The sequence below is a fragment of the Osmerus mordax genome, chromosome 19 (assembly GCF_038355195.1).
Source record: "Osmerus mordax isolate fOsmMor3 chromosome 19, fOsmMor3.pri, whole genome shotgun sequence".
NCBI classification, from domain to species: Eukaryota; Metazoa; Chordata; class Actinopteri; order Osmeriformes; family Osmeridae; genus Osmerus; species Osmerus mordax.
The window spans coordinates 8280578-8303115 of NC_090068.1; the positions used below are offsets into that span (position 1 = coordinate 8280578).

At 51.1% G+C, this 22538-nt stretch overlaps 1 protein-coding gene across 1 annotated transcript in view; it reads right to left on the bottom strand.

Annotated features, from left to right (window-relative positions):
- Positions 1-235: 235 nt before the first annotated feature.
- The window catches only part of dscama (Down syndrome cell adhesion molecule a), a 61633-nt gene continuing 39330 nt past the window's right edge, over positions 236-22538 (bottom strand). Inside the window, 24 exon segments of the mRNA XM_067256979.1 lie at positions 236-612; positions 1829-2131; positions 2332-2529; positions 3446-3595; positions 3877-3992; positions 4167-4197; positions 4305-4484; positions 5803-6093; positions 6219-6407; positions 6639-6737; positions 7222-7385; positions 7545-7662; positions 8384-8537; positions 8791-8924; positions 9553-9708; positions 11723-11869; positions 12293-12536; positions 12751-12821; positions 13458-13625; positions 13955-14083; positions 14214-14310; positions 14485-14573; positions 14576-14680; positions 22148-22327. Coding sequence (XP_067113080.1) covers positions 236-612; positions 1829-2131; positions 2332-2529; positions 3446-3595; positions 3877-3992; positions 4167-4197; positions 4305-4484; positions 5803-6093; positions 6219-6407; positions 6639-6737; positions 7222-7385; positions 7545-7662; positions 8384-8537; positions 8791-8924; positions 9553-9708; positions 11723-11869; positions 12293-12536; positions 12751-12821; positions 13458-13625; positions 13955-14083; positions 14214-14310; positions 14485-14573; positions 14576-14680; positions 22148-22327 — 3890 coding nt within the window.

A 22538-nucleotide genomic window follows, 5' to 3' on the forward strand; every position in this document is an offset into this window, starting at 1 on the left:
TGGCAAGCTCCCCCTGGAGTCACTTCAGATGAGTGAATTTGTCTCACGAGTTAAAAAACAAACAAGAAAGGAAAGAAAGCTCCAAAATAAATAATAAAGGAGATTAGTAAAAGTGACCCCTCGTTGAAGAAAAGGGAACGTATATACAGGACTGCGTGGTGAGAGTCAGTTTACTGCACTTGAGTGTTAAGTCCAGTGTTAGTGTGAGTCTGAGTCTGGCCCCGTGCTCCTGGTGTTATACCAGCGTGTAGGACTTTGCGTAGGGGTTGCTGCTCGGTTTGAGGTGTCCTCTGGAGTCCAGCAGGGACTCCTGGGAGGTGCTGAGCTTGGCAGCCTGGGCCAGCTCCGAGCCCTCTCTGTGGGGCAGCGTGGCAGCTGAGCCGGGCTGCCACTGGGCCACTGGGTCCCTGCTGGCCTGGGGGGCCTCAGTGGGCGTAGGGGGGGCCATGCGTGAGGGGCGTTTCAGGGAGCGGCTCTTCTGAGGCTCCAGACACGCCTGGCCCATCGCGCCCTCTCCGCTGGCTCCGCCCCTGGATGTCCCCGAGCATGACATGCCACGGTTGAGCAGGAAGTCCATCCTCAGGTATGGGGGCAGGTGCACCAGCTCGCCCCCTACAGGAGAGAGGAGAGAACGCACAGTGGTTAATATCTAGAACATGTTCAACATTCCAAGATATGGTCCATTGAAGATAGTACAATTCTTCAAATTCAGAATTTGAACACCGAGGAGAGAGGATGGTAGCTTTGCTGTTATGTTATTTGACTTTTTTAGACAAATAGCCTGTTTTGGACTAGCTCAACACATCTACCACAGCAACTCCCTATCATACAATACCAGTCAGACACATTCTGAAACTAGACCTCTCTCCTTTGACTTTACTGAAGTCATACTCTTCCATTTTCCGCATCCATTAGATATTCTCCTAGTGCTGTACAAGCTGACTGTGTCCTTGGTCTCACATTGACCTAGACCAACATTAAATTAAACGGTGATATCTTCCAGTCTTCAATTTCCTCTGGCTCCATTATGCTTATTGTATCAGGGGGAAAACTGAAGACTGTTGCTTATCCATAACATAAATAAGTAATGCTATGGATTAAAGATTGCAGTGGAGTTCAGTTAAAATAGATCTGTGTTAAATATATAACGCTAGAGTAGAAATGAGTGTAAGTTACTGTACATCTCTATGATTAACCTTAACTGAAATAGACAGAATCTCATTTGTTGATCTCAATGTTCAGTATAAAAGATTCAAATGTGTTTCTCCTGTGGCATACCTGTGCACACTATTGCACACCGCAAGAATCTAACAATCAGTATCCAATTTGATTTAATAAGAGAGAAGTAGTGCACAATTTCATATTTACAGCTGCAGTTTTATAGCTTACCAGATCATTATTTTCAGAACAGAGGATCTATCAGCAGTAAATATTTACGTAGCCCAACCCCTGGGATATGTTCTGTTTGGCCTACTATGCAGACGCTGGCATTTACAAGGGAGAGGGGAATGACTTTGAATTGATTGGTTTGGTCTGAGTGACCCGCATTGTGTTTTGAGTGTTTTTTTCCTTATTACATTTGTAGTCTGCAAAATGAATACATTGCAGTTAACAAAACACACCATATCAGAATTAAATGGTACAGAACACTGTGAAAAGTCTTAATCTTTCCACACTCTTTCAGTCAGGACTCAGTGATTTTAGGGTTGTGAGTTAAGAGTTAGGAGTTAAGGAACCTGTTTGTGAGTCCCAGCATTAGAGCAAGGCCATTTTAAAACATTAGTCATGCAGGCCCAGGTCAGTTAGCCAACCAGCAGCTCGGCCTCACCCGGTCTGTGGGCCTTGGGCACGGCCATGTTCATGACGCGGCTGACGTCCTGGGGCTTGGGCGGGGAGGCGGTGAAGCGGCAGATGCCCGACTCGGAGGGCGTGCTGGAGGTCAGGCTGTCCGTGTAGTCGTTGGTGCCCGCCGTCATCTGCTCCGAGGACGTGTCGGAGATGAAGCACTCGGTGATGGTGAACTTGGCGTGGCGCAGCTGCTCCTCCATCTTGGCGTGCTCGTAGGCCCGCGCCAGCTCCTCGTAGGTGGAGGAGGCGCTCTCCGTGGAGACCATGCTGCTCCGCGCCCGGTCTGATGCGTGAGGCGGGGTTAGAGGTCAGGTTAGTGGAGAGGTTAGCCGCTAACGTTAGCATGGTTCAGTACAAGGGCTGCTTAGTGTTGTATAGTAGCAGTTATTAAATGACTGGTGTTACAGGGCATGGGTTGAGGCCAGTGTTAATCATAAGATGGGTAACAGGAAGTGTTGTAGGGTCTGGAATGCGTTGGCTCACCTGTGTCCTGAGATGGGCTGACGCTATAGCTGTCACTCTCCTTGTCCACAGAACCTGCCACTCTGGGCGTGGGAAGCCTCCAATCAGTGCTCAGCGTGTGGGCGGAGACAGGGGGGTGTGGCCTGTTGAGGGTCCACTGGCTTGCGTAGCGGTTGCGAGCGGCAGGGCCAGCTTTGGCGGTACGCCGAGCTGTGGGGTCTGAGAGGAGGGAGGAGTCAGATGTTACGTCACAGTGCACACGGAAGCACTGCGTTACGTCATAGAGAGAAGGACACAATGTCCTTGCATCCGACCAAGGGTTAAAATACTGTTCTGTTGACATGTGAATAATTACAGGGCTTAATGTGCTAAAGTGGATGCTTGCTAATTGATTTCATTGCCAAACTGCATCAATAAGGACTCAGCTATTAAATTGTTTACTTCCAGAATTTTCTACATTGACATTCAAAATGTCACTCTTGGGAAAGGTATATGTACAGCATATAAAAGTCAAGATTGCATATAAAAGATGATGTTCAATAAGGCACCTATAGACGACAAAACACCACCTACATGCATTTCTCTGTGGAGCATAATCTAACCAATGCATCTGTCAACACAGACAACTCTGAGAGGGATGGAATGAAGGTGTAAAAAGGAACTTATTGTAACATGAATGTAATGTGGAGCACGTGCGTACACTGGCTCCTCACTGCCAGTACCATCAGAGGAGGGGGTAGCGGAGGTGCTAATTACATCCCCAATGTCTCAGGACTGCTGGAGTCAGAGCGTAACCAGCACACCCAATTATCTTCAATTAGAGGGAGGGAACTGAGTGGGTGAGAGAGGTGGAGCACAGGTCGACCCAGCTCCAAATTGCCTTTGAACCGTCCTCTTGTTTGTCAACAAGCTAACGAACACACAGACACATACTGCAGTCTGGTGTACAACTAAAGACAGACAGGCCACATGTACCTTTTTAAAAGCTTTCTTTCTAGTACAGTCATATTTCGACAGACAAACCGTACGTTATAGTTTGTTTTCACCTGTCTGGCGGTTGTCTAGAGGTTCTCCTCCGACCAAACACAAACGCTATTCTACCAAAGGAAATTAAATGTGTCCGTACTGGACTTACTGGTTCCAGGTCTGGCATCGGACACGTCCACCAGTGGTCCGGTGGCTTGGGACAGGGACTGGTAGTGGACTGTGTGCGTCACCGTGGAGGACTTCTGTTTCTGGGTCTCCCCAAAGTCGTTGTCCGTCAGCAGTACGGTGGACCTGTCGTCTGGGGGGAGGGAGAGAAGAGAGGACTCTCAAACCTAGTCCTCCACATGAATCTGGAGGAATCCACCACCTCTGTCTAGACACTGACACACTGAAGCATCGACAACCCAAAAGTGTATCGGTGTATTGTCTCTGACTTCATAGCGCACATCCAAACACGGCCCGAAAGGAAGAATGTTCAGACGGCAATATTCATGCTACTGAGAAAGTCATAAGAGGGCTTCCTGTCGTTTGAAGTAGACTTCAGTATTTCTGGGATGATATTTATTGAGTTCCACTCACCAACAGTCTCCATGGTGTCTCTCTCCTCGATGAGGAGCTGGGCTCGGGGGATGTCGATGTGCATTCGCAGGGTCTGCTGCTGCTTGTTAATGGTCTCTGCTGGTCTGGTGTTTTTACTGAGAGAACACAGGAGAGCCATTCAAGTGTCAGTTACTGGAAGCTTTCACTGTAATGCCTCTCATACCAGTACACTAATGTTTTATTGGTGCAGTTGTATACGAATAGTATAAGAATATACATTATACAACTATAGTTTGCGGAAATGCATTGAACTTCTGGATGATTCTTACCTCATGAGCATCTCAGCCAAACTTTTAGCATCTAAAGACCACACAGGATAAATGAATGACCAACAATTCAGTTAAGATGAAAAAAGAAGACGTATGACATACAATATTCGTTTTGGAATGTATGCGGTGACCTCTCACCTCTCAGCCGCTTGAGCCTCTGTTCCCTCCTCCTCCTCCTCAGCACCAGCAGGAGGGTGAAGACCAGCACGATGCCCACCAGCACGCAGGAGATGGTCACCATCATCTTCAGACCCTCGTTGCCTGACGAGCTGCCTTCCGGAGGCCCGTTTGGAGCCCTGACCAGAGGGGCGATGGTGCCTGTGTGGAGCGCTCTCATCAGAAAACTGCCACGCACTGGGATCGTTTTAATACTAAACATCATCATCATAATCATCCATAATAGTAATGACATAAAATGCATGAAAGGCAAACCGATTGATCAAATGTTGAGACCAGAAATTCGAAAGTTCGAAGCAAAATATAGAAATACGTCCATATGGGGTTTGTGGTTGCTGAATGTTAAACAGCAAATGACCTTTGTGTTAATGTTTAAAACATGCGGCAAGCGCCTGTTAGAAGCCGAGTGCCTCTGCAGCTTGCATCCCAAAGTAATGTCTCTCTCTCCAATCACACAACACGGCCCGGACCGGCAAGCTGCTGAACTGTGCTGCAATCAGCACCTGACCTTTTGCAGAATAGGCAATAATGCCCAGTTGACTGAAGCGCTACTTAAAAGAGATGAACTCATCCTTCTCAGCTGAACCGACGCTCAGCAATTTCCCCCCCACCAACCACCACCTCCTTCTTTCACAGTTCCTGGACGGGTCGATGGGGCTCGGGAGGGGTGAGGGCGGAAGTAGAGGCGGATGTCTGGCACAGGTGGAGACAAACGAACCCTGGGTCAAGAACCAGGGGGTTTGTTCTGATGGCAGGGGCAGTTGCTGAACCACCGAAAGACAGGGTTGGAGGGGGGAGAGGTCTGCCAGGTTGAGCGTGGGAGGAGTGTGTGTGTGTGTGTGTGTGTGTGGGGGGGGGGGGGGTGCTGGCAGGTGATTGCTCATCTATGCCCCCCTCACCAGAGTCATATAATGAATGCGCCCTCGCTCGATACAGGGCTGATGGAGGCGTCATAAAAAGCAGCAGACAAAACAGCCGCGGCCTCCGGAGTCAGCAGAAAACGGGGAGGTACTTTACTGCCCGATTCATCAGCACGACCTGAGCCCCCCGCGGCTGGAGGGGTTTGGGGTGAGGGGCGGGGGCGGGGTCGGAGAGACTGGCAGTAGACAGCCACTTTAACACCAGTGAGACGAACCCTGCAGCTCTGCTGATATGAAAATGGGGATTTATGTCCCTTTCTTTGGAGGTCTTAAATAATATGGTCTGATGCTACCCATGGACAGCTGGAAATGAATTTCCAGGGGGATGGGATTGGTAAAAGGCATCTCATCAAAGTCACTCAGTCTGTCATCCTGTAACAGATCCTTCACTACCAATACCCCACATTTCCTAAGGCCCATGACAGGACGAGAACAGCGAGTTCCACACATTCCACACGCTCTCCACACAGACAAAAAACACAGCAGAAAGGCCTCACGACGGATCAAAACTGGAACTGGAAGTCTGTTGGGAAACTCACTGCCGTCGTAGCTGAGCGTGGCAAACTTGACCCTCTTCTCGGCGAAGCCCGCGCTGTTGTACACCTTCATCTGCAGCTCGTACCAGGTGGCCTCCTGCAGGTCGTACAGGATGTAGCTCTTGGTCAGCGATGTGCGCTGGGCCGTGGTCCACGCCGGCGACTCCACCGGGCGGTACTCCAAGGTGAAGGACGTGATGGGGCAGCCGCCGTTGTTCCAGCCGATCAGATTGAGCCTGACGCGCGTGGCGTTGATGCTGGTGAACAGCTCCTGGTCCTTGGAGTACTGAGGCTCTGGGGTGAGAGAGAGAGGAGGACACCGTGGATCAGAGTCGGGGGCAGCGGCACGGCGAGGACTCGTCGCGGATGTGAGGAGTCGGGATGAAATGGGAGCCCCTCGCGGAGGGACGTGTGCGTACCTTTCCCGTGGGTCTTGGCCTCGATGATCTCGCTGATCCGTCCCGGCCCCACTGCATTCTGGGCCGTCAGGGTGAACTTGTACCAGGTTCCACACTTGAGGTTCTCCAGCCGGTAGGAACGCTCGCTGGGGCTGATGGCGTAGTTCCCCCACTGCTCGCTGTTGTCCTCTGAGTACTGCAGGATGTAGCCTAGAGAGAGAGAGACAGAGAGAGAGAGAGAGAGAGAGGGGGGGAGAGAGAGAGAGAGAGAGAGAGAGAGAGAGAGAGAGAGAGAGAGAGAGAGAGAGAGAGAGAGAGAGAGAGAGAGAGAGAGAGAGAAACAGAGGGGGAGATAATGGAGTTGGTGTTATTGGAGATATGCAGACTTGGTAGAACAGGGTCCCCAGTGTGGGACGCCAACAGGGGGCTCTGAGTAGGTACCTCTGATGGAGCTGCCTCCGTTGTCCCCGGGTATCCAGGACAGGGTGATGGATGTGGTGGTTGTCTTGGTAACGGTTAGGCGTGGTTGGTCCGGGGGAACTGGAGAGTGGGTACAACACACAAGGATCTTAATGTCATTCAAACTCAAAGAGCCTAATCTAATTAGGCAAATTAGCTAATCAGAATAAAATGAGAGAGAAGGAGAGAGAGAGAGAGAGAAAGGAGAGAGAGAAAAGGGAGAGAGACACAGATAGAACGGAGAGGGAGAGAAGGGAGAGAGACAGAGAGAAAGACAGAGGGAGAGGTAGAGTGTTATTGGTGCTATCGATTCTATCCAGACATCCTTGAGGATATTAAGGAGTCTTAATCCCCTAATGATATATACGTATATATAAACAAAATATTATGGAGTTAAGAGATTGAAGATGGTTAGTATAGTGCAAAACAAAATACACTTTTTGATAATTAGTTTGAATTCATAGTGTAAACAGTATATATACTGTATATCCCCTGAATACTAATCTTAGACTCAGTACACCAAGTGCTCTACCCAGATATAGTGGTTATTCTACATGTTGTTTACCTTGAACCTGCAGGTTGAGGATGATCTTATCAGGGCCGAAGCTGTTACTGGCTACACAGGTGTAGTTCCCAGAGTCCTCGGCTTTCACTGTGCGGATCACCAGGCTACCGTTGCCATGGACACTGCGCCGGCTGTCAATCACAGCAGGGGCGGGGCTTCCGTTGCTGAATCACATGCATGTGGGATGGTTAGCACGAACACAAACAACAAGCGACAGACAAAGGATTCTTAGTTGTGGTTGTTTTGAAGAAATGGAACATTGGAGAATGTTCTTCCCTATATGTGATGTCACCAGGCTGTGCAGCAAGGTCACATCAACTTACGTTTCCTTCAGCCACTTGACCGTGGGGGCGGGGTCACCGACCGCCTTACAGGGCAACACAATGTCCCTCATCCAAGGGGTGGTGACGGTCCCGTTGAAGGTTAGGATCCTGGCAGGGGCTACAGAAACACACACAACACCTCACATGAGCAAGGCTACAGTATCACTGTAACAACCGCGCACGATAACCAATCAAGATACTATGTTGACCCGGGTTAAAATAGAATGGGGTTTCTATGGTAGTTCAAAGTTCCGCTCTAAAAAACTGCTGTCTGAGTTAATGCAGTTGAAATGACAAATCTCTGCGTCCACTCCTTCCACAAACTTTCACACCAAGAGGGGGGCTCTGACTTTAGCCGGGCCAGGTTAGGGCTCTGGGTCTGTGCGTGTGTGTGTGTGTGTGTGGAGGGCGGTGATTGGAGCAGCCAGAACATTCATCAGGCCTGCCTCAAACAGGATGGGAGCGTCCTGATAAGAGCTAGAGGTCCCGACTCAGAGAGACTTGGCTGCCTATCACTGGGAACCATCAGCTTATCAGCTCTCACCACAGGGCGTGAGTGCTGACAGGGCAAAACAGGAGCCCATTTGCATTCTGTTTGACGGGCCGGCCTGCGCTCTCGGGTTGAGATACGGTACAGTCCCTTAGGTCTCACCACAGAATCCACAAGTAAGGAAACACATGCTTTTCATCTGGCTGGCAGGCCTTGGAAAAGCTCAAACCATTTGGCTCGAGCTTCAATGAACTGTTTTCAAAATGGCCGACGTCAGAAGTGCTGCACGACGGTTCGCCCGGGACCGTGTCACCACTGTGTAGCAGAGAGAACATGCTCCTCCACCTACCCTCGGCCAGGGGTTTGATGGTGATGATGTCGCTGGCGTTGCCGCGCCCCGCGGCGGTCACGGCCACCACCCAGATGCTGTACTGACGGGTCCTGCTCAGGTTGGGGATCCGGTAGAAGAACACGTCCGGCGCTGCCTCAAACTCACTGCTCACCTGGAGACGCAGGGACACAACCACACAGCACACAGTCACACACAGTCACCTAACACTGGAATAGGACTCATGGCTTGGGATCATAAACATCTCAAACACTGCCCTACTGAATCTGGCTAAATCTTTACATACAGTAGATTTAGATAGAAATATAGAGAGATAGATGATAGATTGTTAGATAGACCTCCAACTCTTCGAGAACATCCCAGAACTTCCAAAACCCCCTTCCCTCATCCGTGTCCAGTGGCCTTACCGTAGGGTGTGGATTGGAGCAGAAGACCGTATACTTCCTAATGATGCCATTGAGTTTAAGAGGAGGGAGCCAGGACACAAACACCACCGAGTTAGACGCCGCTGCTGCCTTCACGCCGGCGGGAGGACCAGGGACTGATGGGAAATTAAGTAAAAAAGGGAAATTATTACATATCTTGTGTCAATCCTTACTGTGGTGTAACTCACTGTAGCATAAACTACACATCCAGTACTCTCTACCCCTGAGATTTGAGGTAGCCAGATACAGTCTACAATACAATATATCTCACATTTTATGACTGAAAAGAAACCTCTACCACAACAAAGTTTCTGAATGCCAGGGCTGCAGCTTTTCAGCTGCTGATTTTAAGGCATCCGGACCAGATGTCACCTTCTATCACTTCAACAAAAAACTGTAAAAGAGTCCTTCCTCAGTTCTTTCAAGCTAGCAAATTTCCAGAACATACAGCAAGCCCTGAGGACCAAAGGAAAGATGAAACGCAATACCTGACTTCAGACCCACAAAGGAACCTTAGTTAGACCCCTGGGGTATATCAACCAAATCTACAACATTGCAGATTTCTATTTTTATGTTTACAGTAGAGCAACTCTCACACGAGCACAGTGTACACACATACAACCCTTCTCTAACAACACACTCGAATCCCAGCACTGGAAAGTTGCATCATTTCGACCGTGGCCCTGGTGTGTCTGCATAGAGATGCACAGAGCTCCCTCTCAGGCCCCAGGTGAATGACCGTACCATCCTCCTTGGTGCGCGTGTAGATCTGCTCGCTGCGGACACCGTCCCCGGCCCGGGTGAAGGTCAACACCTGGATGCTGTAGTTGGTGTACTTCTCCAGACCATCCAGCTCCAGGGAAGGCTTGGAGGTGGTCACGTTCCGGATCTCCCCCAGCTCTGAGCCAGGGAACGGAGGGAGAGATGGGGAGGGGAGACGGGGCAAGGTGGATGCCAGGAGGTATGGAGGTGCGGTTGGAATCGAGGAGGGAGGTAAAGAGAAGGAGGGGGAGAGATAAGGAACACGTTGACAGAGACAGCCCAAACACCTGAGGCCCCGTCTAATAAAGACCCCAGCATGTTCAACCTCCTGAGATGAGTGGCTGACAGCGCTGCCCAGGTAACCAGAGCAAACACACCCTTTCACTGCAGTGCACAGTATATGACATGGGGTTGAAATAAGATTTTATTTCCAAGGATGTCATGGCACGACTGTGGACATAACTCCATGTTCAATCACACCATGGCCACAAAGGCTAGATTAGACATCCCAGACAAGGTCTGTTCTGGGCTCCATCTCTTTGCCTTGGCTGAGATGTTGAATTATTGATGTCTGTCTCTCCAGCTGTCTGTCTCGTCTTTCCCTTTCTCTCTCTTCTCTTTTCCTATCTGTCTCCATCTCTCCCCCTCCCTTCTCTCTCTCCCTTCCACCTCTCGGAGTCGCTCTGCAAGTCTCCTTCTCTCTCTCTCCCTCCTTCCGTTCGACTCTCTCCCCCTGTCTATCGCTGGTTGATGCCCAGCGCTTCATTAGCGCAGGTGTCATCCTCCACTGTGATGTTTTTAAGAAGTAATCAAAGCTTCTGCTCCCCCCGGGAAGCTGTGTGCTATGATGAGCTCAGTTGTGTCACCGTACTCTGGTTTCACTGGACTGGATTTTGTTCAACTCCCTAGACCAGGATTGAGTATTTATGGACTGTCCTCATGCCGTCTCTTCAACTGTTGCTCTGGGAGCTGTGAGTCGGGCCACTAACTAGCCAGTCCAGCACAGACAGCTGGTCTTTATATCGTCCAGTCCACCGCTCCTCTCTTGTAAAATTGTTTGAATGTATACTACCTCTTTCAGTTTATGATATCAATCAAATTGATTTAATTGATTAGCCTCTGGGAAAATGTGTAGCATTTACGTTCTGTTGGCATAGATAGAGGAAGACCTCTCAGTTTTACCACCACTACAATGTCATGTTAAAACATGGGCTTACTACACCCTCTGCTGGTTAATAACTGATACTGCTTTCCAAGAGGAATGTAGTATGTCTGTATCATATCGGGATTAACAGAACAGCAATGCCAAACACTACTGATATGATCGTTCTACTGATATGAGCTAATACAACAATTATGATTTTTTTCTCCAGAATTTGTGACAATTCAATATCAACACTAAAACAAAATTGTGGAACTCAAAACGCCTCAGAGTGTCACATTATGGATGTCCATACAGTATGTGTTCCATATGGGCATGCAGTCCAGCTTTAAACATGTCTTTCAGTGGCATTCACTGTTACCATGCAAACTAGGGTTGTCTGTCAGACTGGGAGCAGTCATGTTGTACGGGTGCACGCAGGGCCCGTCACAACAACAGGATGTGACAGACCAGAGGTCAAAGGTAGCCTCGCTGTCACAACCCATCACCATGACATGTCTCCACATCGAGACTGCATGGCACATTGTCCACGTTTGACTGCGACTCCTAATATCTGCTTCAAATCCTGTATTCTGCGAGCCATATGGAGCTATCTGAAATGTTAAGTACTAAAGTATCGTTGTCTTGCTGTCCATGAGGGTTTGGACTTTGGAATTGTTTACTCTATGTATGGCTGTTGTTTACTTAACAGTATGTATGTTTTTTTATTTATAAAATTGAGTTCTGAAGGCTTATTTTTTCACGGTGTGTCGCAAACAAATATGCTGTGTGACAGAGTGACAAATGAAAACTGATGGATGTACTTCTGACCCCAGTAAGTGGGTTATTGCATCAGTGTGTACCTTGTGTAGAATGCGTACCTTTGCGGTTGGGCCAGTAAGAGTGCCGTGCACGTGATGACGCCAATCCCATTCTAGTGTGTATGTGAGCGTGTAGCGTACAGTATGAAGCTGGGGTCATGTGCGTACGCTCCTGTGTGTGTGTGTGTACCTCCGTCTGGTAGGTTGGCCCAGTAGATGACCCTGAAGCCCAGCAGGTTGCCGTTGAGAGCCTCCTTGGGAGGGGTGAGCCAGGACAGGGAGATGATCTCTGGGGAGGAGGCCGTGGCCTGGACGTTCTCTGGAGGGCGGCTGGGTACTGGAGGAGGACATGACAACACAGGGTCATGTGACGCAATCGCCTCACCGGCAGTAACAAAACTTCCCAGCAGGTGGCGACGTATGCCTACTGTATTTTACAGGCTCCCCAATAAAGACACATATTCGTTGAGACACAGTATAAAGGATTGGCTGTCGATATATCTGGTTGTATATCTATTGATTGTGACATTTATTTAGTCTCTCTCACATACTTACACTGCTTTAACTATTCCCATGTGTTGTAATCTTAAACATATACTCTGTTTTTTACTCACAACTTTTCCTAAATAAACGATTTACGAGGACCAATCCTGCAACCTCACTAAGTTCCTCAAGATACAGCCACTGCCAGCCAACACACAACAGCTACATTGAACATAAATATAATGAACGGTAAAGTTTTGCTATTCAAGATTCTCACCGTCTTCCAGGGTGGTGGAGGACACCTCTGCGGAGGAGGGCCCGGTCCCGGCGCTGTTGCTAGCCTGGACCACCACGCCGTACTGGGTGAACTTCTTCAGGTTGTCCAGGATCAGGCTCTCGCTGTTGTCCCCTGTGGTCTCCATGCTGATCACGCTGAACTGGTAGTTCCCCCCGGAGCTGTACTCCCTGTAGCCCACCTGGTAGCCCCGGATCGCCCCATTCTGAAGGTGCTTCTTGGGGGCCTGATGGGAGGAGGTGACGGAGACGATGAGGAAGATGATGGAGAGGAGGAAGATAGCAGAGATGACAGAGAGAGAGAGAGATAGAGAGAGATAGGAGAGAGCCGAAAGAGAAAACGGGAGAGACAGGAAGATAAGCGAGGGTGTCGCGATGAACCTCACACACAGGTCCACACCTCAGGCCTCCACGCTCAGAGAAGATAGCGAATCATCTCACCCTCCATGACACCCGGATGCTTTGGGAAGAGAGAGCCTCCAGCTGCACTTCCTGTGGGGGGCCGTCAGGAGCTGGAGGGGGGGCACACAGCACGGCGGTCAGGGTGGGGGGGGGCGCACAGCACGTTGGTCAGGCAGGGGGGGGGCACACAGCACGTTGGTCAGGCAGGGGGGGGGGGCACGGTCAGGGCGGAGGACAGAAGGGGGCTTGAAGCCGGGTTGCGGCGGGCCTGAGTCGCCCCTCATCAACAAACATGGCCGCCATGTTTGCGGGGGATCAAATGAGAGAGTCGTGTCTCATAGAGGAATGGGGGGTAGGGAGGCAGGGTGGGCGGGGGGGCGTGGTAGAGAGGGCAATTTGGAAAGAAGCCGGCTAGCCCGTGGTCTATTGACCGCAGTGTGACATTTACAGTGGGGGCTGCTAATTGAAAAGTCTTGCTTTTAGTGCAGGGTCAGCGTGCGTTCAATAATGCAACAGAGCCAAAGCAGCTGATGTCACTGTGCTGTTAATGAATGGACTCACCCCGTCCCTCTCTCTACCCCCCTGGACCCTGGTCTGCCCACTCGGTTATCTCTCGCTCTTTGATTTGGTTACTGTGAAGTCGGGGACGCTCATTTCGGATGCACATTGTTTGCGCGCGTCCGTGTGTCCATGTACTGCACGTGTGTGTGTGTCCAATATGTGTGTGTGATGATCATGTTTTTTACCTGCTTCGTCCGTGGTGATGGTGAGCTCGTTGCTGGGCTCGCTCTTGCCGATGAGGTTCTTGGCGAACATACGTATGTTGTAGGTGGAGGAGGGGTGGAGGTCGATGATGGTGGCCTGGTTGAGCTGGGGGGAGACGTCTTTGGTCTTCTGGGCCGTATCCCAGGAGGCTGTGGGGGGGGGGGGGGAGGGCACAGCAGGGTAGAAGGGTAGAGGGGGGGTAGGGCAGGGTTTATTGGGGTTAGTGAGGTCACTGAGTAAGGGGAGGGAGGTCAACATTGGCTAAGTGCATTGAGACAACCAGATTGAATTATTGCAGTTCGACCAAGACAACGCATTAGGGATGATTCTCTCTCCCAAACAGAGGCTTGCTCAAGTACAAGGTGTTGCTAAATCATGACTTCCTACATTACAGTAACACGGTCCACGGTATTCAGCAGGGGGACATCATTTGCATCACATGCCGCACGCCCTTTGACCCCATCCCGGTCACCCGTACCTGATTTGTTCTTGCTCTCGATGTCGAACCCTGTTATTGGACTGTTGCCGTCAAAGCCCATGGTCCAACGAAGGGCAATAGTCCTGTCCTTCACCTCCCTGATCTCCACCTCTGGGGGGTCCGGGGGCTCTGGAGATGGCGATAGGAGGTCAGGGTACTGATGTTGGAGCACGCCCGCACACACGAGACGTAGAGAGACTATCTGCACAACACAGTGAGCTGTAGTGCGCCGCAGTGTGGGCCTGGCGGGGGGCTCTACCTTGCACAGTGAGCTGGATGATGCCTCGGTCCTCTCCGTAGGAGTTGATGGCGTGGCAGGAGAAGAAGCCCGAGTCCTCCCTCACGGTGGGCATGATCTGAGGGGAGGGAGAGGGGGGGTGAGCCTCTGAATGCAGCCGTAGGGAATCATCCAGGCCACAATTACATCCCCCTACTTATACAACATCAATCCCATCAACCTTCAGTTACTTCCGTTGAATACCAGCAGAGAAACAACCCCCCCCCCCCTCCAAGATGGCCGCCGTCTGCACCTGCAGCGTGGAGATGACCTCGTCGGCCACCTCCTTGACGGTGACCACGTAGCGGCTGGTCTCCGGGTTGATGATGCGCTCCTCCTTCTCCAGCGGACCATGATGGGCTTCTCGCCGTGAGCCGTGCAGCTCATCTTCTTCTCCTCGCCCTGCGTGGCCAGCGTGGTGTTGGGGTACGACGTGATCATGGCCGGGACTGGGGGCGAGAGGGGGAGAGGGAGGGAGGGAGAGAGGGAGAGAGGGAGAGAGGGAGGGAGGGAGAGAGGGAGAGAGAGAGAGACAGAAAGAGGGAGAAAGAGGGAGAAAGAGGGAGAAAGAGGGAGAAGGAGTCACAGCAACAACAAAAAAGGGAAACAGGAAACAGGAGTTACTTTCCCGGTGACGTAGGACAGACCCAACTCAAATCCTCCATCCATAATCCAATTCATCTGCAACATCCCACTGATACCTGTCACACGGAAGCTAAGAAGACCAGACATCACAGACAAGACAAGGAATCCAATTTCTTTGCTCCAATGACACTTAATTGAGTTAGATCATTGTGCATCTGACATCAGTTGATGCTTAGAGGGCTGGTTAACATTCTGCAGACAAGCTCATTCTAATGTCCCACATATTGGATGTTGGTAAAGCGCATCTGTGCAGTTCGGCTGCCAGACTCTGATGACAACAAGCAGCCTTGGCTTGTATCTAAGGGTCCCTATTGGTACAGTGTGCTCTGACAGGCCGTTAAAGACCGCGCACTAAACACACCCTAACGACAGGCACGCCTCATTACCCCCACAGCGGAGTGTGTAACAGCGCTGTACTCAGGAACACACACACACACACAAGCCCCACTGGCTCACACCCCCCCCCCCCCCACACACACACTGGAAACGCAGCCCCTGTGATTTGATGCAGAGTGACAAGCGAGGGGTTGCAAACGTTTAAGCCTCATCTCTTATTCACTCCCCAGCCATTTTGAGCCTTCGCCATGGAAAAGCACGCTGATTTATTTTGCATGGCAACTATGAATTTTTAGTGCGACACATTTGGAGTGGCGATGGGGAGGGGGGTGAGGGGGGGTTGGGTGGGAGAACTTCTAAGGCCTTTGGTAAATGTTATCGCTCGGAGGGAAGGTACTCTCGTTTTTTTTTGTCATGTAAGTGCCTCAGAGGAGAGGTGGTGGATGGGAATGTTTACACTGCTGGCAACTGATGCCGAGGCAGAGAGAGGATGAGTGGCAGAGAGCCGGGAATGTACAGCGTTTCTCATAAAAGATGGAGAGCCGTTTGCCAGAAGCTTCCGATGTCACACCTCCGCACGTTTACACTTGATATCGTCGGGCTGAAGCTCAACGCCGTCCCTGTGACCTTGTAAAGGAAACAAGACGTCCATGCGTGGTACTCAGGGTTTCCTAGTTGTGACATTGGCACTCCCGTAGATAGCAGCGTGTGCGTGTGTGTGTGTGTGCATGCGTAAGTGCATGTGCGTGTGTGTGCGTGTGCATGCGTAAGTGCATGTGCGTGTGTGTGTGTGTGTGTTGGGCACTGCGCCCTTAGGCAAAAGCCAGGTCCTTCCACTGAGTTTTAATTGCCCTTTTGATGTATTTCTTTAATATCCAGCAGACTTGTGGGTACAGGAACTGGGCTCTGGGGGTCAGGAGGGGGGGGGGGGGGGGGGGGGGGGGGCGAACAGAGGGGGGAGTAGGGGGGGGGGGGGCATGCTTCCACTGGGGAACATCGATGAGACACTCCCTGCAGTCTCAAAGACACACTGGAACAAACAGTATTGAACACTAGAATACATATAATCGACGTCTACTGCACGCAATAATAAACATACACCACACATATACACACACATAGTTAACGCAAGAATACACACACAGACAGTACGCACGCGGTGTCGCACACTAGAACGCACACACATGCACGCATTATGCAGTAACAACTCTCACACACACACACATGCACCAAAACCTGATCAGCAATGAGAGATTTGTCCGGTTTACTACAGTATAAAAACAGTGGTCCCTGTGTGCCACAGTACGACCCGGTGGAGATTAGGTTAGAGTTCATTAACCAGAGGCTTGGTAATCGTCCTCCAGCTATACCAGAGCTCGTTCGTGCAAATGTAAAGGATGTGCCTCGAAGGCATTAGATCTAGCACTAAGAGAAGTATTGACATGTTTAAATGAAGCATAGATGGATGGTTGAATTGGCTGCCTCTCACACAAACAATTGTCCACACACACACACACACACACACACACACACACACACACACACACACACATGCATATGCACCCATACACACTAATGACACCATATTTCCTTTCCAATCGGGCGAATAATTTGAGTAAAGCCTGTTGAAACTGTGAGACCAGGCAAAGACTCAGCTGCACTAACCACACTGTACATACTGAGGACCAGGACAGTACATTAGACAGCTAAAGTGAATTAGGAAGCCCAGACAATCCAGATATGCTCACATAACTCCTCAAGATAAGACTCAAGTGAACATGGCATAGTAGAATACATGCAGTCAGAGCGGATAGAGGAGCAGGGATTTATGTTTTTAGGCTTGGTGCTGTTGTTATTGTTCCAGTGGCTGTATTGTGGTGGATGAGGATATGGTACAGTGTGTACTGTGTTTGCAGCCTGTAGTGGGAGGAGGTGAGGAGGTTCCTCTCTCCTCCTCTCCTCCTCTCTCTCTCTCCCTCTCTCTAACCCTCCCTCCCTCCCTCCCTCCCTCCCTCCCTCCCTCCCTCCCTCCCTCCCTCCCTCCCTCCCTCCCTCCCTCCCTCCCTCCCTCCCTCCCTCTCTCTCTCTCTCTCTCTCTCTCTCTCTCTCTCTCTCTCTCTCTCTCTCTCTCCCTCTCTCTCTCTCTCTCTCTCTCTCTAACCCTATCTCTCTCTCTCTCTCTCTCTCTCTCTCTCTCGCTTCCTGTCTCTCTAACCCCTATCGTTCTATCTCTCTTTCTACCACTTCTCCTTAGTCTCTCTCTAACCCACATCTCTCTGCCCCCCCCCACACACACACACACACTCCTCCTTTTTACTACAGGCCACGATCCACACACGCCTGCAGGGGATTCTGGGATAGGCTGCTGCTGATAGGCTGCTCCCGCGAGACAACCACCCCCCTCTCTTTCATCCCCCCTTCCCCCTTTCTCCAAGGCTCCCTTTCACCTGGCCAGGTTACCATGCCAACCAGCGTTGGACAGTCTCTCCTCTCGCCATCCCTGCTCTCAGAAAGGGCCATTTATAGTATCCAGGAATAGAACACGAGCCTGCCACTGATTTCCACAAGAGTGTGTTTACTGAACGGGGCCCTGAATGTCGCAATGCAGAACACGGGAGATACTAACAGGAAATGTAATGTTGGTCATGTTAACAGCAATGCCATCATTAAGGGATGCTGGGATCTGCCCAGAGGCAAAACCTTCCTAAACGTGTAGTCAGCTAATACAGGTGCATTGTGTTACAGTACAGTGTCTATGGTACAGGCACTATTGGTACTTTTGAATAAACACAGGATCCTGTATGTGACTTCACCCCACAATCTTCCACCATGGGTTGGAAACTGTACTGTACCCAATACTGTACTCCCCTGTCCAGCCACAATGAAACTATCATGACTGTTGGAGGTTCCAGCCTCTTTCACCCCCCCCATTCCCGCCAGCCCGCCCGCCCCACCCACCCACCCCCCCCACCCCCCCCCCCCGGCAGTGAGCCTGGCTGGCGGGCCAGAATGTAGGCCACAGGGTACATGGTCGACTCAATGGGGCATGGGCCAACCAGAGGAGATGGAGAGGGAGAGGAGCGGAGATGAAATGTCTCCCTAGGAGATCACCACCCCCCCCCCCCTTCACCCCTCACCCCTCCTCCTCCTCCTGCCCCCGGGGCACCGTGTGAGCGGGCGCTGAAGGAGAGACGGCCTGGCGTGCGGGTGGGGGTGGGAGGGGTATGGTGGAAGGAGGGAGGAGGGGCGACGGGGTGGGGGTTGGGGGCAGGATGGCACAGGCAGGACTGGTTGACCGGGCGCCTGGCGCTGGGGTGAAGTAATTCCCTTAGCTGGACAATTGGCTCGGACATGGAGCATGATGCCGGCTGCAGCACCCCAGACAGGGGCCGGCGAGTCTGGCTAGGAATTATACAAACGTAACTAAAAGAGAGGGAGGGAGAGAAGTGGGGGTTCTCTGTGATAGGGAGCTTGGCGGTCATGCGACAGCACAATTTTTCTCCAATTAAGTCTGATTACGAGGGCACTCTCGTCAGTGCGTTATGAGTTTAATGGACTTAATTGGTCTTAATTGGCACTGATAAACACTGAGAGGCCGTTGACCCACTCTGACAGAACCCACTCTGGGTGGGCGATGAATGAACACGACTGGGTTCTTGGAGGTGGAGATACTGAGGTAGAGGCAGAAGAAGAGGACTCTTGTTTACGCCGCATGCCGAAGCTAGTAAACACACATACAGAGTAACTGTGTGGTCATTAGGGCTGGATAGTGGTGTCTGTGTAGTGAGTCTACCTTTTACACACACACACACACACATGCATTTTCACATAATGGACTGCAGCGACACAAGGGCTTTCTGGAGCCTGACGGTGGCTGTGACAGTGTTCATACAGGGTGATACATGAGGAGTGCCAGGCAGGCATTAGCGTATGCACAGACACTAATAACAATAAAAGTGCCACGCCATGACATCACAATAGCTGCAATTCATTTCCCCGGGACTCGGGCACAATAGGCTCAGCCAATGGAATCTGTCTTAGACCCTGAACTACAGTGAGGGCCTGTGAGCCAGGGCTCCTTGTTCCTGTATGGCTCCAGTGTGTATGTGTACTGTCTGTGTGCAACTGCACCGTCTCTGTGAGTTCAGTATGTGCATGTTTTTCCATTGTTCTTTCTTTCAGTTGCTACCATTCAATATAGTGTCATCCACAACCCTTAACTCTGCCATTCTAACCCTAATTCTCCTTTTAACCGCCCTTAAACCCCATAGAAATAGCTTTTGTAATTGCTTAGCCAAATGAAATTGAGCGTTTTTTCTTTTTTACAGAGTACCGACGGTGCAGTTTCCTTCAACTGCCTTCCCCTACACCTAGGCAAACCTGCGCAGCCAATAGCAAGCCCTGCAGATCACACTATATGTCACATGACAACTCCACAGCGAGTCAGCTCCGGTGTTTCTCTAATTGGCTCCTAAAGCCTCTTAAGTGGCTGCCGAGGCCTCTCCGACGGTGTGGTGTGGCCTGGATAAACAAGCCGCACGCTCTGCACTGACGGCAGCATGCTTACTGGCTGTGGAGGTAGCGCACCACCTGGGACCGGTGTGCGCGGCGTAACATGACACCCCGCTAAGCGGAGGGACGAGCTCTGGGGGTTAACGCATCGGCCCGGGGAGCAGGCCTGATGGGAGGGCTGGAGGCTCGGGTTACAGGGAGCGTGGAGAGCCTCAGAAACAACACGGGATCCGGGCTACGTTCACAACAACAACCCCCTCCCCCTTCTGCCTTCCCTTACCTGCCCCCATCCCCCCCTCCCAGAGAGGAAACTCTCACCTGAGGGAGGGGTGTCACCACGAGACATACATTACACACACACACGCATGCAGATATTGTATACACACACACACATACATACACACACACACGCGCGCTGGACTAAGACGTCAGAAAGGGAAGATGATTGACAGGAGGATGGGCAGATTGCACAGGAGGCAATGATGTCTTGATAAACACAAACACACTGTCTGTGCATCGCTGTGGCCTGAAGATGTGTCTTTGTAAATGTGTACTGACTACGTGTAGAGCATTGTGTGTGGGTGTGTCTGCGCGTTTGTGATTGTGTGGGATGTGTGCGCGTAGTATTAGACCGGGGAGTATTGGAGGCAGTCAAGACAGAGTCATGAGGGAGCAGTATTTGTCTGAGGCAGACAGACAGGGCCGCTCTGCAGGGAGGGGTCTGCAGCAGCCAGATAAGAGCTGGGGGGGCGGGGGGCGGGGGGGGTGGGGGCTGGTGGGGTGTAAGCCCCTCTACCGTGTGACTGTGATCACATGAGCACCCAGCCCAGCCAATGGGGAGCTGCAGGGTGTCATGCGCACGCACGCGCACACACACCCAGAGCATCTTTGCATCAGAAGGCCCGGGATGAAGAGGCTGCACAGCAACTGTAACTAACACGGCTCATCATGGATTTTGTCGATTCAGGCAGTGTTGTGCCAGACAATGTTTTCCCCCCTATGTACTGTGAGAGGAAGTAGGCTTCATCCTCTCTCCTTCTCTCCGACTGGACCTAAACAATAGTTTCTGCTCTCTGTACGTCTCCATTGCCACCTGAAGAGGGCAGTGTTCCAAATGGAAATAAAAGAGGACGGTCGGAGTAATTATCTTCGTGGAAGCATCCAATTGAATTAAATGAAAATGAATTGAGGTGCCTTTCCGTTGATTTGCTGTCCAATAGCTCTGTTGTTAGGGGCTGTGGGGGGGTGGTTTATATGGAGCCGGCTGAAGGGAAGTGTAACCTAGCGCACAACCCCCCAATCATGTCAGCAGCCATCAGCCCCTGCGACTAGACAGAGACACACACACAGTGATGAGGGATGAGAAGAGAGGGTCTCGGACAGAGAGGGGAGGGAGGGGCTGTTCATACTGTTCTAGAAATCAAACTCCAAAATTACTGTTTCTCTCTTTCTCTCTCTCTCGCACACACACACACGCACAGGCACACACACACACACACACACACACACACACACACACATACACACAGAGGAGTAAGCCTAGACAGAGAGAACATGTTGGTCTGGAGGTTGAGGGAGAGACCACTGAGAGGAGGAGGCAGAGGAGGAGAGACGTCCAGTAGAGCAGGAGGGATGGGTTAGAAGGAGGGGGGGAGGAGGGGGGTGGGGGGTAAACGTGTATACTCTCCTGCCCCCCCTCCCCCCAGCCCTCCTTTCCACATGGCAGCCCTCGCCTGCATACAGACTTCAGGGCTTAATGGAGGGGAGCTAAGTCCTTGGCCACTCAGCGGATAAACGCCACAGTGTTTTTCGCTCCGAGATCTCTGCTGCTCGTTCCTGTGTGTGTCTGTGTCTGCGTGTGTGTGTCGGTCCGTGTGTGTCTGTCCGTGTGTGTGTGTATCTCAGAGAGCACAGGGCCAGGGGAGAGGTGACTAGCCAGTGGCCTCAGCGTCACAGAGCAGATATGACTCAGAACAGACCCGACTCGCGACACTTAACACCATATCACAATACTGAGCGCGCCCGGGACAGCCTACATGAACACAGGAACACCTGGTCATGTGGTCAGTAACAGGCCATTATGGATCAAAGCTAAACGGGAGTCTGGGTTGCATGGGCACAAATAAGAACACAACCAAAAGATGGGCATTACAAAGAGCAGCTTAACAAAACTGCTCATGGAAGCTTAGGAAGATTCCATGCCACAAAATCATTTTTGCTTGTGAATTCCAAGAATAAAACATATTTGAAACATATAATACGGTAACTAGCTGCTTCCTTGGGCTGTCTTGCAGTTGGAATAAACAAGAAGATGAAATTTGGCGTCCGTAATGACATTGAAACACAACCTTGGGAGAGAATGGCTACCGGACAATCACACAGTGGTGTAGGGGGGGAGGGGGGGGGGTCTCCTTTGGACTTACTTTTGACGTTGAGGTACATGGACTTGCTGACGTCGGCGCCGACGTCGTTGCTGACCTTGCACAGGTAGTAGCCGCTGTCTTCCTCCAGCACGTGCTTGATGAGCAGGGAGCCGTTGACCAGCACCTGGACTCTGAAGCCTGAGTTGAGGGCTATGGGCTGGAACTGAGGCACACCCGCACCTGGGAGACACGCACACACACACACACACACACACACACAAGCATTAACACACACACACAAGCATTAACACGCACACACACACACACACAAGCATTAACACACACACGCACACACAAGCATTAACACACACACGCACACACAAGCATTAACACACACGCAGATGCACGGAAATGCATACCCAGACACACACAAACGCACAAAAGTTTAACA